The 15,544-nt window shown below is 40.4% G+C and overlaps 1 protein-coding gene across 2 annotated transcripts in view; it reads left to right on the top strand.

Annotated features, from left to right (window-relative positions):
• The window catches only part of LOC145468072 (cytoplasmic dynein 1 heavy chain 1-like), a 58,664-nt gene that overhangs the window by 35,535 nt on the left and 7,585 nt on the right, over positions 1-15,544 (top strand). The window contains exons 64-91 of one of the 2 annotated variants that reach the window (XM_081451737.1): positions 169-294; positions 732-870; positions 1,143-1,243; positions 1,639-1,823; positions 1,969-2,038; positions 2,467-2,613; positions 2,967-3,117; positions 3,656-3,743; positions 4,079-4,244; positions 4,441-4,575; positions 4,806-4,900; positions 5,059-5,158; positions 5,570-5,644; positions 5,771-5,846; positions 6,379-6,539; positions 6,845-6,956; positions 7,317-7,377; positions 7,551-7,674; positions 7,976-8,089; positions 8,789-8,959; positions 9,080-9,181; positions 9,372-9,493; positions 9,693-9,796; positions 10,288-10,369; positions 12,590-12,646; positions 14,022-14,109; positions 14,550-14,618; positions 14,944-15,067. In XM_081451737.1, coding sequence (XP_081307863.1) covers positions 169-294; positions 732-870; positions 1,143-1,243; positions 1,639-1,823; positions 1,969-2,038; positions 2,467-2,613; positions 2,967-3,117; positions 3,656-3,743; positions 4,079-4,244; positions 4,441-4,575; positions 4,806-4,900; positions 5,059-5,158; positions 5,570-5,644; positions 5,771-5,846; positions 6,379-6,539; positions 6,845-6,956; positions 7,317-7,377; positions 7,551-7,674; positions 7,976-8,089; positions 8,789-8,959; positions 9,080-9,181; positions 9,372-9,493; positions 9,693-9,796; positions 10,288-10,369; positions 12,590-12,646; positions 14,022-14,109; positions 14,550-14,618; positions 14,944-15,067 — 3,145 coding nt within the window. The remainder of the gene's footprint in view (positions 1-168; positions 295-731; positions 871-1,142; positions 1,244-1,638; positions 1,824-1,968; positions 2,039-2,466; positions 2,614-2,966; positions 3,118-3,655; positions 3,744-4,078; positions 4,245-4,440; positions 4,576-4,805; positions 4,901-5,058; positions 5,159-5,569; positions 5,645-5,770; positions 5,847-6,378; positions 6,540-6,844; positions 6,957-7,316; positions 7,378-7,550; positions 7,675-7,975; positions 8,090-8,788; positions 8,960-9,079; positions 9,182-9,371; positions 9,494-9,692; positions 9,797-10,287; positions 10,370-12,589; positions 12,647-14,021; positions 14,110-14,549; positions 14,619-14,943; positions 15,068-15,544) is intronic. The other variant, XM_081451738.1, reaches the window with a different exon arrangement.

Below are 15,544 nucleotides of genomic sequence, written 5' to 3'. Positions count from 1 at the left end.
AGGGTGGGGTTGTTCAGTGTCTTGTAGTTCTGTAATTGTCGTTGTCTGTAGCGAATTGAACCTTTTGAGATTACAATATCTAAAATCACTTGCTACCCGATATTAGAAGTTGTACACAGTGTGATTCATGGCATGCCTAATGACTCTGTGGTTTGTTTTCCGTTTCAGGCGGACGAAATTAGCCATGTTATCGCTGAACTTGAGAAGAGTATTGCACGCTACAAAGAGGAATATGCCGGGCTGATTAGTCAGGCCCAGGCTATCAAGGCCGACCTTGCCGCAGTTGAAGCTAAGGTGACACTGATCATCTTTTAGGTTCTTTACTCACTGAGTTAAACTTTGTTATTCCAGAAAAGTGCAGGCAGGCAAGTGGATAAAGCAGAACCTGGAAACCCCAGAAAGAAAAAACCTTTTGACTTGAATCAAGCATTTTCAAGGATTGTTAGGAGTGAATCTCTAATGCTTTAATAATCTGCGAAATTTGTAACGTTCTTCAGGACGTGAAGTGAATAACATGATTTTCTCAGCGTAATAACTTGATAAAAGAAATTTAGGTTAACAAGTGCTTTGTCCTCCCAACGAAGCTATAAATGAAGTCTCGATAATCCAGTGAGGTGCACGGATTAACATGAGGAAATAAAAAATAGTTTCTGATGTGGGGCAGACAACTGGTGTCTTACTGACCTTGGAAATCAGTTGCAACATTGACTAGGTTCTGTTGCAAATCATAGGTGAGTCGCAGCACTGCTCTGTTGCGAAGTCTGTCAGTAGAGAGGCAGAGATGGGAGACAGGCAGTAACGCCTTCCAAACACAGATGGGTACTATTGTGGGAGATGTGCTTCTGTCATCAGCCTTCCTGGCTTATGCAGGTAAGAAAACTCTAGTAGAATTTAGCAAGCGTTCTTTACCTCGTCACGAAATATTTTGTTAGGATTGCGTCACAAACCAAGCGAATACTTGTAGAGCTATTATCGAGGTAATTAAGCACTACGGCAAACAAGTGCCTTGTCAGAATCCAGTCTTCCAAAATTGACTGATCTTGCAGATTTTACGAGACATTAAAGATGATCGGCTGTTTGTTACTACGAAAATTGTAGTGGTACACACGAGTGATTGTATGAGTTGATTTGTTTCTTTTCAGGGTACTTCGATCAACAGCTTCGTCAGAATCTCTTCACCTCCTGGGCAGCTCATTTACAACAAGCAAACATTCAGTTTAGACCTGATATTGCACGAGTAGAGGTGAGGTGACACTCAGTTACATGTTGTACTTATAAGTTCATCCTTAATTGTTAATTTTTCCATGCACAAGAAAGTGATTATCAGGAACTTCAGGGAAGGCGGTTTATTTTATTTTAATTATATGTGTTTCTCCATATTCTTCTCTCATATTATCTTAACATATCTACGCGTGGCAACACTCTTGAAAACAATCGATGTCAACTAAAAACTAACTCAGCTGTACTTTGAAGGCTTACATTAGAGTTGTGAAAATGGCCCTTATGAGGGCTCTTAGTAGACAGGGGTGCTTCTTTGACCGGGGCTCTTATATGACGATCGAGGGCACTCATCGTAAGAAGGTCACTATTTTGAATCTTAGCAGTTGTTCAAGGTTTCCTGTCTTGTCTTGTACACAGTATTTGTCCACTGCTGATGAGCGACTCCAATGGCAAGCCAACTGCTTACCAGCAGATGATCTGTGCACAGAGAATGCCATTATGTTGAAGAGGTTCAACCGCTACCCTCTGATCATTGACCCGTCAGGACAAGCCACTGAGTTCTTGTTGAACGAGTACAAGGGAAGAAAGATCAACAAAACAAGGTACAAAGAGAACTCACTATGAAGCTGCTTCTTTGCTAAGTTGATAAACTACTGCACCAGTTGGTGGAAGTCTTTTCCGTTCGGTTCATCTTTGAGGTTTTACTAATTGTTCGTTTTACTAATTGCGGAATTTTTTCTTTTATAGTTTCCTTGATGATGCCTTCCGTAAGAATCTAGAGAGTGCTCTGAGGTTTGGCAACCCTCTTCTTGTTCAGGTAAATGGAATAGAAGACTTTAAAAAAATCCTACAGGTATATAGGCACACTGTTATTTAACTGAAATGAGGCCTTTATCTTACTATGAGACAGTTTCTGAACACACCAAGTAAAATGTCAACAGTGCACAAGACCAATATGGCCACCTGTGTCACACTGGAAGAGGGCAGATGATTTTGGTTCTGTTAGCTTTGATGTCAATCCTGCCAAACATCCCTTTCAATTAAAGGCAAACAAAAAACAAACAGGCACGGAAACATTGAAAAGTCAAGTCTTTCCGAATAACCGAGTGGTCGTTTTTGGTCAATTTGCTTTTGTTCCAAGTGGAGAATCTTGCTTGTGCTGTAAGCCAAATGAATTTGATCTGGTGTTTCTCTTGTAACTCATTGACTTGTTTTATTTATTATTTCGTGTTTATTTGTGTACAGGATGTTGAAAGTTACGATCCAATCCTCAACCCTGTGTTAAACCGTGAGTTACGTCGCACTGGCGGTCGAGTTCTTATTACTATAGGAGACCAGGATATTGATTTGTCACCGTCATTTACCATCTTCCTCTCCACAAGGGACCCTACGGTAAGACACAAAACATCCTCTTGCTTAAACATTGGGTTACATGTACCACATGACCGCATAACTGGAAGCAAAATATTCCCAGTGAAAGAAGCAGATGCTTCTTGTCTGTCACCTCCAGAATTAAACGAGCCCGCAGTTTTAGCTGCGGCCTTGCTAAGTAACGTGACGTGTGGTTCTGACTTCAAAAGGACTCTTACCATTTCTTGACCGAATTACAACTGAACTGTTTTAAGCTTTTGACAAAACGCTGCCATAGAGAGCCCTTGTTTTTCTCGTCGGATTTTTAATTAAATACTATCTTTAATCTCTATTTTGTTGTTTTGAGTTCATAATTGTCTTTTTGTTCAACTCAGGTGGAGTTTGCTCCAGACCTGTGTAGTCGAGTGACGTTTGTAAACTTCACAGTGACTCGCAGCAGTCTACAGAGTCAGTGTTTGAATCAAGTGCTGAAAGCTGAGAGACCTGATGTGGATAAAAAGAGATCTGACCTTCTTAAGCTTCAAGGTATCCCCACATTTGTTCTCGCTTTTATCCATTACACTTTCGTCCAATCGTTACAATAGGCCATTTATGGCTAATTCCTCTTACTCGCATGTAGATATGATCTAACGTGTAAGTGAGGAAAGTTCAGGCTATTTTGTAGTTTCTGCCCGAAATTTACCTCGCATCCACTTTGGATTACATTGTATTGCAAATGAGAAAAAACTAACCGTAGCAAGGGCTATTCATCCCTAGCTAAAGAGATTGAGCTTAGCCTACGAGATATCAGCTTAAGTCTGAAAAAGTTCTGTTGAAGAGAAACTGCAAATATCGTAAAATTAAACATATATGTAAATCGAGTAGGGAATGCTTTTTCAGTTAAATAATAATAAAAAAAAAACAGGTGATTCCCTAAGTGTGTGATTTTCAAACTAGAAATTACTTTTTCGTCATTTAAGAATGTGACGGTAATTGAGATTTTGTATGAATTAAAAACCTCTTTGTCTCATATTTTCTTTTGGAGTTAAAGAAAGTTAATTGTAATACTCTTTTCTTTTTCTAGGCGAATTTCATCTTCGCCTTCGCCATCTTGAGAAGTCTTTACTGCAAGCCTTGAATGATGCCAAAGGAAGAATCCTTGATGACGATAGGTCAGTTTGGAATTTTTAAAATTCTTAACCAACGTTTTTCCTGGGCTTTACAAGTGTTGTCTTGGCAGGTTCCTGTCAAAAATTCTTTTGAGCATATCAAAGCTCAAGGGTATGTCAAAAGTTTGATATGTTGTTTCGTCTTACATTGTGACGGTTACTTTGAGGGGGCAGCGCGGTGGAGTGGTTAGGGCGCCGGACTTGAAATCGGAGGTCGCGGGTTAAGTCCGCGCTGAACACTTTATGGCTGTAGTTGTTTATCGGTGTTGCTAAGCGCATTGACCACTATAAACAACAACATTTGAACATTTTTAACGTGTGAACTTTTTCCGCCTTAGAATCATTGCAACTCTAGAAAAGCTCAAGGAAGAAGCGGCTGAGATCACTCGTAAAGTAGAAGAGACGGATGTGGTGATGGCGGAGGTTGAAGCTGTATCAGATCAGTACGGAGCTCTGTCACACTACTGTAGCAGTATCTACTTCACTATGGAAGGACTGAACTTGGTGAGTCAGACAGCAAACCAGCGATAAAACATGTGTTGTAAGTCTGGAGTGATCGGCTTGATTTACGTTTACATACAAGTTTTTCAAATTATGATGTTCTATTGGCGCTATAGTAAATATGAGGCATGAAATAACCGTTAGTTAACTGTTTTATCCTTCACTCTTACGGAAAACTGTTATTTTCCCGTCCCTTCAGGTTCACTTCCTGTACCAGTTCTCTCTGCAGTTTTTCCTGGATATATTTCAGTGCGTGTTGTACGAGAATCCCAAACTGAAAAACATGAAAGATCCACAGCAGAGGTTGAAAGTTTTGTCCAGCGACTTGTTCCAGGTAAATAAGTGATATCACTAACTGTTTTGTTGCATGTCGTCTATTGCAATACATATTTACGGTCTAAATCTTTCCTCTCTTCGACATTGTCACACAACAACTCTATGGTTTGTTACATTTTGTCACGGCTTCTCTATAGAGATTGTGTTACGTGTCACTGTGACGCGTAACGCAATTTCTACAGAGCTCACAGCACCATTGATTGGATTTGGTAACCTTGTTTTCCTCAGGTCGTTTACAACAGAGTCGCCCGTGGCATGATGCACGATGACAGAATCACGTTTGCCATGTTACTATGCCGTATTTATCTACGTGGACTGCCTGGGTGTGTAGTTGAATATTTTACGTTATAATGTCTTAATGTACTACAAAATTCTCCGCACTAAAATCTAAAGAAATATAAGAAAACCAGTGAGGAGTATTTACATTTTAATTTTAGGACGGAAAGGTATAAATGTGTTAACAGACAATTTGTTTTTACAGAGAGACTGAATATGAGGATGAGTTTGAGATGTTTTTGCGTGGAGGAGAAACTGTGCTGTCAGGAAAGCCACCGAAAATTGACGGACTTGCACCTGAACAGGTACCGAAAAGACGTGGAATATTCACGGCGTAGAAGCGTTTTGAACTAATAAAATGACTAAAAAAGCGCGCTGGTAAAGAAAATTTACAATTTCTGTCGAAATTGCTCTGAAAAATGCTCTCTTGTAGCCGTTATCATGATTGCGCGAACTAGAGCTGGAAAACACTGGAAAGCCTAGTTGCGTTTGGTTTTGGTTTTCTGATTGGTTGAAAGAAACAGCATGTTCAAGGTGATTGGTCAGAGAACGTCGCGCAAGTTAGTTGAACCAATCACAAAGCTTGTAGGAGGCGGGAAACCGATGGAATACTTTGTGTTCTGGCATAAGCATTTAAACTAAGCCTCGCATTGAGATGTACCTGTATGAAACAAGTTCGTTCAAGTAGTGAGAGCTGTCTTTTGCTGTTTTCACAGGCCGCAGCCGTGGTTCGTTTGTCCAAGCTGCCTGCTTTTAAGGAGCTCCAAGCATACATGAAGTTCAACCGTAAGGTAAGAAGAATAACTCTTTAGTTAATCGACAAGGGTCGGATGAAAGTCCCCTAGTATCCTGTTAACTGCAGTAAATCATTACCTTCATTATTACTCAGTGATATATTTCTGTAACATTTTTTTCAGGATTTCTTTGAGTGGCTGGAGTCTGGTAAACCTGAACGCAATGTGCCGGCTTGCTGGGACTCTGAACTTTCTCTGTGTAAGGAACTTTTTTTCCAAACTGACTTTATTGGGAGCCGAACTCGGTGCTACCTTGAAACCTCTTCTTAAAGGGACCACACACACAAATATCTATTTTCTGCTTAGATTATTAGGGAATGTTACGTAATACTAACGCCGCAGTGGCCTTATTTGTGCAGTTTTGAATTGATTATCGTAAAACCAAAACCACAGTAATCACTCTAACCAATCACAAAGGGTACAGACAAGACAGTGAACCAATCAAAGCTCGAAGTAGATACATGTAGCTGACGCAAAGCGCGGGAAAAGGTTTGCGAGTCAGTCATGATTGGTTTTGATTTTACTTCTGATTGGATGAAAAAGTGGCGCGAATTTTTTTAAGTCATTCGTTTAGCGTAGCAATGCAAGCCAATTACTTTTTCGACACAAGTGAAAACCGCTCTGATAAGATACCCATACTAAACCGCTAAACTTTTAAGAGAAAATGCGTGAACTATAACCTGCATCCTGTGCAAGGATAAAAAGTTTGTTATTTTCCTTTTCCTTTGCAGCAAACCATGGCCAAGCCGTTCATCAGTTGCTGGTGATCCAAGCGTTACGTCCTGACCGAATGTTGGCCATGAGCCACAAAGTTGTGCAAACAATACTCGGCGAGAACTTCATGCACGATGCAGAGCAAGGACTGGACCTAGCATCTGTTGTTGAAAATGAGGTTTGTCGCATGCGAAAATGCTGCTTAAAAGCATTCATTTGAATGGTCATACATCAGTGTTTCATCCAAATGAAAGTACTGCTCAATACCTTTCATTTAAATGGTCACTCAAAAGAGTTTTGTCCACAAACTAAAAAGTTGGACTCGCGTTAAGTTTACAGCTTAAGGAAAGAGGCTCGCTTCGGCGACTCAAGAGTTAACTAGGTTTTGAAAGTCTTGCAGTGTTGCTTAAGAATTCGTATACTTTGGCTGGTTGTTTGTTAGGGAAGATGCGGTGTTAACAGTATTGTTCTTGACTTCAACAGGTCAAGGCCTCTACGCCACTGTTGCTGTGTTCCGTGACAGGCTATGATGCAAGCGGATGGGTGGATGATCTTGCTGCAGAACAGAACAAACAGTGCACTTCCATTGCCATCGGTAAGTTACCATCCCATTAGACTGCGAAAAGTGCCCCTTTCGCTTAATACGTCGAGCGAGACCGTAAACAAACCCGCACGAGGGCGATAAGCAACCCCAGGATTTCGTGGTTTCGAGGAGGTTTCGGAGAGGTTTATTTATGGTCACGCTCGACGGACTAAGCGAAAGAGGGACTACTCGTAGTCTATCATCCCATAAATACTCTTGTTTTTAGAGGTTTTCTCTTTTCTAAAGAAGAAACAAAACCTGTAGCACAAGGGTACCCCATAGACGTTTGTCCTTGATTCCTTAATTAACAGAGAGTTTGTGCCGCGTTTTAAATTGATCTTGGTGTTTATTATTCGTTGTCCGATTGTTCAGGGTCTGCTGAGGGTTTCAGTCTTGCTGACAAAGCTATCAACTCTGCTACCAAGTCTGGAAGGTTGGTGTTCGTTTACTGTTCTTTAGTATTTCAAAGTACTTCTGCCGTCTGTTTTAAGCATGAATATGAAAACCGCCCAAGCAATTTTAGTCTAAGAAACTTGAGCAATACTCGCCAAATGACCAGACATCCAACCTAACGCCTTTGCTTTTTCTTTTCCGTCTTCACTTCAGGTGGGTTCTGCTAAAGAACGTTCATCTGGCTCCTCAATGGTTGGTAACTCTGGAGAAGAAACTGCACTCCTTGAACCCACACGCCAGCTTTAGGCTGTTCATGACCATGGAGATTAATCCAAAGGTAAAGTAGCTTCTAATGACGTTATTTGATACGCAATACTGGCAAACTGTGATTACAAGACGAGCATAGCCTAAATAGCAAGCTTTCCAGAGCGAGAGCAAAAACATCGACGAAGCAGGGGGTGGTGGCATTCCCTCGCTTACCTCACCGCCCCCTGCTTCGTAGATTTTTTTGCTCTCGCTCCAATCTCCGCGCAGAATGCGGAAAAAGCTCATGAGAATAAGAGGCTAAAATCTTCTATTGTGGATAACCGTTGCAGATTAAGGTCGCTAACGTATCATTTTGTCTTTTGTGATATCAGGTTCCAGTGAATTTACTGAGGGCTTCCCGTGTGTTTGTGTTCGAGCCTCCTCCGGGTGTGAAGGCTAATCTGTTGCGAACCTTCAGCGCCGTACCTGCAGCGAGGATGTGTAAGGTCAGTGAAAACCTGCAAATCAGTTCCTGAGAATAAAGATCGTTTACGACCATAAGTGAGCCTGAGCCTGCAGTATTCAGCAGAGGTTGCTAAGCAACGTAAATTATTCCGTTAGCCGCCCTGTGGCAGTTTTTGTTTTGTTCGTGTTAGTTTGTGAATGGGCAAAAGCAATCAGAAAGTTTCGGTACTTTTACGAAGATCAACCGAAAACGACATATGTCTTACCGATTAAAAGCATTTCATACTCACTCGATCGTGTTTGATCTAACACTGGAAGCTTTGATCGTGTTCTATTGGGATCGACCGTTTCTGGTCGGTTGGGGTTTTTTTGGTTCCATTGAAGAAAAACCGTTTTCGGTTGGTTTGGTTGTACAATTTTTTCAACCAGCCTCAAACCAGCTTTAAACGGTTAAAAAAGCATTGGCAGCGGTTTACCACGTTTCAACTGAAAACGGCTGGAAAATTGTGCTGTTGAGAAACGTCAGGCGTATCAACTCAAACCAGTTGCGGTTGAAACGGTTGATCCCAGTAGAACACGACCTTAGAAGCGGTGATTTGCGCCTGTGGTGTCGTCATGATCATGATCCTCCTCATCATGATTTCCTACAGAAATCCACATTACTCCATGTTCATGTTACTCTCGACTGTGGTGTTGTGTTCGACTTAACTTGTTAACGTCTTATATCTGACTCTCCCCAGGCTCCCAGTGAGAGAGCTCGTCTGTATTTCCTGTTAGCGTGGTTCCATGCCATTGTTCAAGAGCGTCTGCGTTATGTTCCTCTTGGATGGTCCAAGCGTTACGAGTTCAGTGAGTCAGATTTGCGAGTCGCCTGTGACACACTTGACACCTGGCTGGATTCTGTCGCTCAGGTGTGTGATAATTAAGTGGTGTAGCGGCACGCGAACGTCACGCTCTTGTTTTCTTTCTTACCGACTGTCATGCTAAGGGGACTAATCCAAAATTGTCTTTTTTCTCCCTTTCGTTTCTAGGGCCGTACCAATCTGCCTCCTAACAAAGTTCCATGGGACGCCATACAAACACTGTTGTCCCAGGCCATCTATGGTGGACGTATTGACAACGATTTTGATCAGGTTTACATCTTTTCTGCTGGCTAGAATAAAGTACAGAATTTTTCGCAGCCTTTATCTGTACCGTCACCTAACACCACCTCTCTGTTGCTGCTGAGTAGCGTTGTGTGAAAATGCGTTTAATGGCAGCGAAGTCGAGAATTTTTTTTTGTGACGAAAGAGATTTGTCTCTAACGTATTTGATTTCTTTCAGCGCCTCATGACTTCCTTTGTGAATCGTCTCTTCACTGTTAGTAGTTTTGAGTCAGACTTTCCGTTGGTTCTTGATGTAGATGGAGAAATGGGCAAAAAGATCGTCATGCCAGAAGGAATCAGGTACGAAAAGCCCCCATAAAAGAACAGGAACTTTGAAAATAGAAAACTCGAAAACTTTAGGCTCTCGAAGGTGCTGTTTCATAACAGTAACCTAGCAATCAGACACTTTAATACTTGTTGCAAAGTTTCGCCCTGAGTTATCGCTTGTACGATTCAAGCCAAGTAATAGTCCTTTTCTCTCTCCAAACCCTTACCTCAGGCGAGAACAATTTCTGCAGTGGACTGAAGCTCTTCCTGATGCCCAGTCTCCCTCATGGCTCGGCCTGCCCAATAATGCAGAGAAAGTACTGCTCACCACGCAAGGTTAGTGGACCCAGTCTCCCACTGTCGTGCGCATGGTCAAACGTCCAAAGCTAATCCCTCCAAGCACGTTATCCGCACATTATTAAGTAGTTGAAACTTGAATAGATTTTTTAGAAAACATCTCTCCTTGATTGTAAACAGCTCACCACTCGTAGAGAGAGGTTACATGAAACCCGGTCCTCGTTTACCGTGGCGTTTCTCGCCAAGCAAACAAAGGTGGCTTTTGTGAAGACATTGTCGCGCCTTGTTTTCTTTAGGAAATTTCTTAAGCGTTGTTTGCAGCATTGTTAATCTGCTAACTTGTTAATCTCGGCATTATTTTCATCACGGCATACTTTCCTCGATGGCAATGCTTAGACATTGTTCATTATGACATTGTGTTTATAACACGGTGTTGTTTACATTGCTCTTTACTTCTTGGCGTTATTTACGTGACTGTTCGTGTCATTGCATTGTTTACGTCGATTACTCACGACCTCGTTTGCATGCAGGACAAGACATGGTTACTAAGCTACTTAAGATGCAGATGTTGAGTGATGACGATGAGCTGGCCTACTCCCCAGACTCCGCTAGGTAAGTTTTAACATTAATTCCTAAATAGGACTGGTGACAGTACTTGACTTAGGCATTGCGTTTCAGAGAGTTTTACGTGTTATTCTTCTTTGTTTTTGTTTTTAATTTAAATTGTCTTTTCATGTACGCTTCTGTCTTTCTGTCAATGTTTTTCGTTACTTTTGGCTGGTAAAACAAACGAAAGAAAAGAAAAATAAGAGAAAACGTAGCCAGGAGATTCTAATTTTTGTGCTGACCAAAAGGATCGCAGGCTCTGTGGACGAGAATGGTATGTTGTGCAGTGTGATCCTTTGAGGCCCCGTCCATACTACACGGGAGGAATTTGAAAACGCAGCTTTATTTCTCCGGTTAGACCTACCGTCCACACTAATCCGTCAAGTAAACGGAGCTTTTCAAAAACGCTCTTCAAACCGGAGGAATTTGAAAACGCCGGCTTTTCGTTTTCGTGTGGACGGAAAACATTTTGAAAACGGAGCTTTTACGAAAGCGATGGCGTCACGATAATCATGTGATTACCCTGCCCGAGTTTTCCTCAAACACAAATCCAAAATGACCGGTGATTGTTGCGTTTTTAAATTCCTCCGGCGTAGTGTTGACGAGCCCTAACTTACAAGGCTGATCGACTTCAAGACTTTTCCGACAATATTTGTACGTTCTCAGTTGAAAACTGATGGGATTTAAGCAGAAAAAAAACTTATTGACTGAGGTATAGGTTGATGTTTTTCGGTCTGACTGACAGTATAAAAAAGTTGCATGGTGACTACTAATAAGAATTAATATGTTAAACTTGGAAATTAACCTGGAAAAATTACTCGTTGTCGTCTAACACGGATATTAGTATTTAATTTACCACAGTAGCAATGAAAGTGTCCTTGTGATAATTATGTTTGAAAAAAATTAAAATCTGTCCTGATTTTGTCTAAACTGAATTAACTATGAGATTATTTTTTTGAACTACATGTATTTTCTTTTAAAATATTAACGCTATATTTTGATAATTTTGATGTAAGTATATAACTGTAATATTTGAAAACGTTATTTTTAAAAGTGCTTTGATTTTTAAAATGTTTAATTTCTCTCTCTTTTGTTGCCCTTTAAATCTTTTGATAACTTTATCACTTCTCATTTTTTACAACCATTCGTTCAGGCTTAATATTAATCGCTCTTTACTAGTTTGGTGGCTAACTTTCTTACTTGCATCTATATTGCCTTAATATGCTGCAAACCCGTTGCTAATTAATGAGTCTTCGTTCGCGCATGCGGTTTATTGCATATACCAGCTTTGACCTCGGCTCCTCTCCAAACTTTCCGGTTCGTTTTCATTCTTTTTAAACCTCACTATATGGCAACGGGTTTGGCATACTTCGTTGTGGGTGCTTGGGGAAATAATGTTTATTTTAACTTCTGAAATCTCATGTGATCACCCTTTTCGGCTCGGCTAATATCTCAGCGATAAGATAACTGAATCTTTTTCTCTAACATTACTCTTCGAGCTTGCTTCTTGTGGGAATCTTCAACTGTTAATCGTGGTGAATCGGTACTTCTTCTGCGGTGGAAAACGTTAACAATCTCGCTTCCTGGCTTTTTAACATCCTACAACAAATCCATGAAACTGGCGACTTCTTGTCTTTGATGTAAAAGGTTGTATTCGGTTAAGAGAAAAAAAGACTGCCTTCAAAACGTTTCTTTCAAACCAAGCTCAGATTTCGATAGAAATTCTTTCGTTATCGGACTGAGTAGATTACACTGACATAACGGAACGAATCAGTCAAACAACACGACGGTCGACCTATTCTTTAATCCCAGTTACATCTCTCAAAGGTTTTTTACCTTCACTGCTATTTTGGCCCTGGCCACTCCTTCAGGTTGGTAGCATTCCGCATGAGTGAGTAATAATCAGGAATTGTGTTTTCTGAACTCTGACAAATACTATCAGTAAAATGCTTACTTTCGTTATTGGCAATGGTTTTTGCAATGGTTACGTTTCCCATATTTGAAACAACTCCGCTATATTGGAAAAATTTATTGTACACTAAGGTATTTCTGTGTTTTAAAATGAAAACAGCTCATTCTGATCAAGATCATTTAAGAAATTTCTTAGCTTAAGCGATTCAAACCGAATACAACCTTTTCATAAATCTCCTTCTTGGTTCCATTCTCGAAGTTCTGTGACTTCCTGTAAACTCCAGCCTTCATGCATGTTGAACATTTCATTTAAAGCTTAGGCCAGCCTCTTGAAGTCGAGTTTCCACCAATCATGCATGGGATTCACGATGAGTAAGTAATGGCTTTTAAAAAATAAAACTGATAGTACGAAGGCTGTAATTGGTTAAAAAAAACGATGTTGGAATAAAGGTATTTTAGAGTGAGCCTTTCCAATCATGCATGGGATTCATGATAAGTAAGTAATGGCTTTTATAAAATAAAACTTAGAGTACGCAGGTGTAATTGGACTATAAACCATGTTGGATTAAAGGTATTTAAAGGTAAGCCCTTCCTAAAAGCCTATTGCCCGGATATGTACAGTTCGTTAAAACTTAAAGTGTTGTAAATGTTGCGTTTAAAGTGAAATACTAAACACGAGTGCAGTAGGAGATTGTAAGTATGGCACGTGATTCTTGTGCGTTTAAGGTGCACTTCGACTCATATCGTCCATGTAAGCAAGTATGGCACGTGCTGCTCGCTCGTGCACATAAGTGTGACAAGATGAAAGTATGCACACGTGCGTTTAAACTTCTGCAATACATTCGTTTCACCTCAACCTCTCATGCACGCCATGCTTTTGTTTCTTGTTTAGCCTTCAGTTTGTTGTTGAGCGTTTTGTTGTTACTATAGTTTTTCTTAAATATATCTTGAAATGAAATTTAACTCATAAAGTGAATTTCTTTAGCAAGCGAGTCCATCCATTCCAGTGATATTTTATGTTAACTCTTTTGATTAATTACGCGTGATTCTACACCGTGTAAGACATACAACGGATCTGCTAGAATGATTGATCGGTTTGCCTGCCATAGTGTAGCAATCCCCAAAACAGCTAACTTGGTTGTTCGATTTGTAATGAAAAGGAAAAAGTAAAGAGCCTAGTGCTAAATCTATCTGTACACTAAAAATAAAACTGTTTAAAACAATCCGCAAACATTCTGTACCTTAAACGGCTTTGATAGGATTTAAATGTAAATCATCTGCATGATTAAAATGTTATAAGGTAGGTGGTAAAATTTTAATCATGGCTATCATAAAGATTAGAGTGATTAGAACTGAATTAGGTCATGTAATCTGAGTGACTGTCACGCTAGGTGACGCTAACTTAGTTAGAGCTACAGGCTCGTCCCAGACTCAATGAAAGCTGTGATAAACGTTTCAATTACAATAACAGGTATAAATACTCAAAATACTTAAAAGCCATTCGGTTCTGTTTCTGATCATTTCAGAATACCCTTAACCATCAAGTTCAAGTCAGCCGTTTGCAAGAAAATACGGTCTAAAATACTCGTAGTTTGTCATGGATAGATTTATCATTGATTAATTCGTTTCCAGGTTTAGAGTTCGTAATTGTGGACGGCTGCCTGAATCGAAAATCACTTTAAACAATGTGCCACATTTTCATATTTCTTGTGTTCTGACTTTGCTGTACAACACTTGCATGAATTAGGCAAAAAAGACGAGAGAGTGATCCCCGCCCAGCTTGGATGAGGACCTTACATACCACAGCTACTAACTGGCTCAGTATGATACCCAAAGTAAGGTCTAGTTCGATAGTAGAGTCATGTATTGCTTTTTTGATCCCTGATGTATCCATGTCTTGAAAGTCATCTCTCCTTTAGCCCAAGCTCCGCACTTATTGCCATATAATTTTCTTTTTTTCTTTTTTTCTTTTTTTTGGAGGGGCACTCAATGGAGTGTGCTACTCTGAGTAATTCTCTGGTCGTTGGCGTTGAAAGTCGGGAAAATTATTTGTGAGATTTGGCTAAAAATACAGAAAGTGTTATAAGCTAGTCACTCCTAAACTGGCTGGTCTACTAAATCAATTAGACTACTCGACATCGTTTCCCGTGAGCGATAGTCACTTCGGATAGGCCTCGCTGACTATTCAGTCGTAGAAAACTTGGGCTCCTAGCATAGTTGTTAGTACTATTGTTTTTCTTGTACTTGTCTTGATGTATGCCTTTTTTAAATGTAGGACTTGACTCCATTGAAGCGTACCTTGGACAACATCAAGGATCCACTTTTCCGCTACTTTGAACGCGAGGTAAATAGTAAATGACAGAAGTGATTAAGACTTAATTTCTCCTTACAATATCAATATAATGGCAAGCAAACAGGTGTGGAGAATGAAGAAAATCATCAACAAGGAATTTCGATTTAATATACCAGACTGAACTAGCAACCAGGAAGGAGATTTAATGTTTGGAACGCTAAGCTACTCTGTGCGCTGTTGGTTCATTCAGGGCGCTTGTCTCGTTTATTTTAATTGTCCAAATGCTGCTAAATTTATGGATTTTGATTTCAAACAGTCGTTTGGAAGCTACTCTTTGATGAAGTGATGTTGACTGATTTGGGGTTTGCTATTATAGGTGAACACTGGATACCAGCTATTGAACACCATCCGAGAGGACCTCAATCACATAGTGCTCGTATGTGAGAGCCAAAAGAAGCCCACCAACTATCTTCGAAATCTCATGAGCGACTTGGTTAAGGGTAAGAACAGTGTAATTACCTTATTTAGTTCGCAGACTTAAGGTTAGTAACTACGAGAGAGAGAGCTGTCTGTGACTTTGCGATATGGTAGCTCATCAGCCTATTCAAGTGTTAAAGTGTATCAGCTTGAACAAGCCCAGAAACTTTTGTCTGTGGGTAAAATTTTAATGCTCGGATTGCATATCAGCTCGTGAAGTTCTATCTAGTTTTCCTGGCTGTCGCTATGCGGAAGTCGTCTTCCAATGCGACTTATGTGAGTTTGTCCTCTAGACTGAACAGGATTTTCTCGAGGTGGATTCCACGCCCGCGGTTGAAACGTATAATATGGCGTGATCGTGAGCCTTTTAGAGGCTCGCAAGACCGCGGTGTTCTTTATTAGAGACTTTTTAGACAAATGCTACGGTGGCCTCAACAAAACTGTTCGCTTTGATTTCAGAAATTTAAGTCCAGGAGCTCAACTCTCCAGTAGTAGTAGCA

The sequence above is a fragment of the Orbicella franksi genome, chromosome 14 (assembly GCF_964199315.1).
Source record: "Orbicella franksi chromosome 14, jaOrbFran1.1, whole genome shotgun sequence".
Taxonomy (NCBI): domain Eukaryota; kingdom Metazoa; phylum Cnidaria; class Anthozoa; order Scleractinia; family Merulinidae; genus Orbicella; species Orbicella franksi.
The sequence above is the reverse complement of the archived record's forward strand: the minus strand, read 5'-3'. Positions and strand labels throughout refer to the sequence as shown.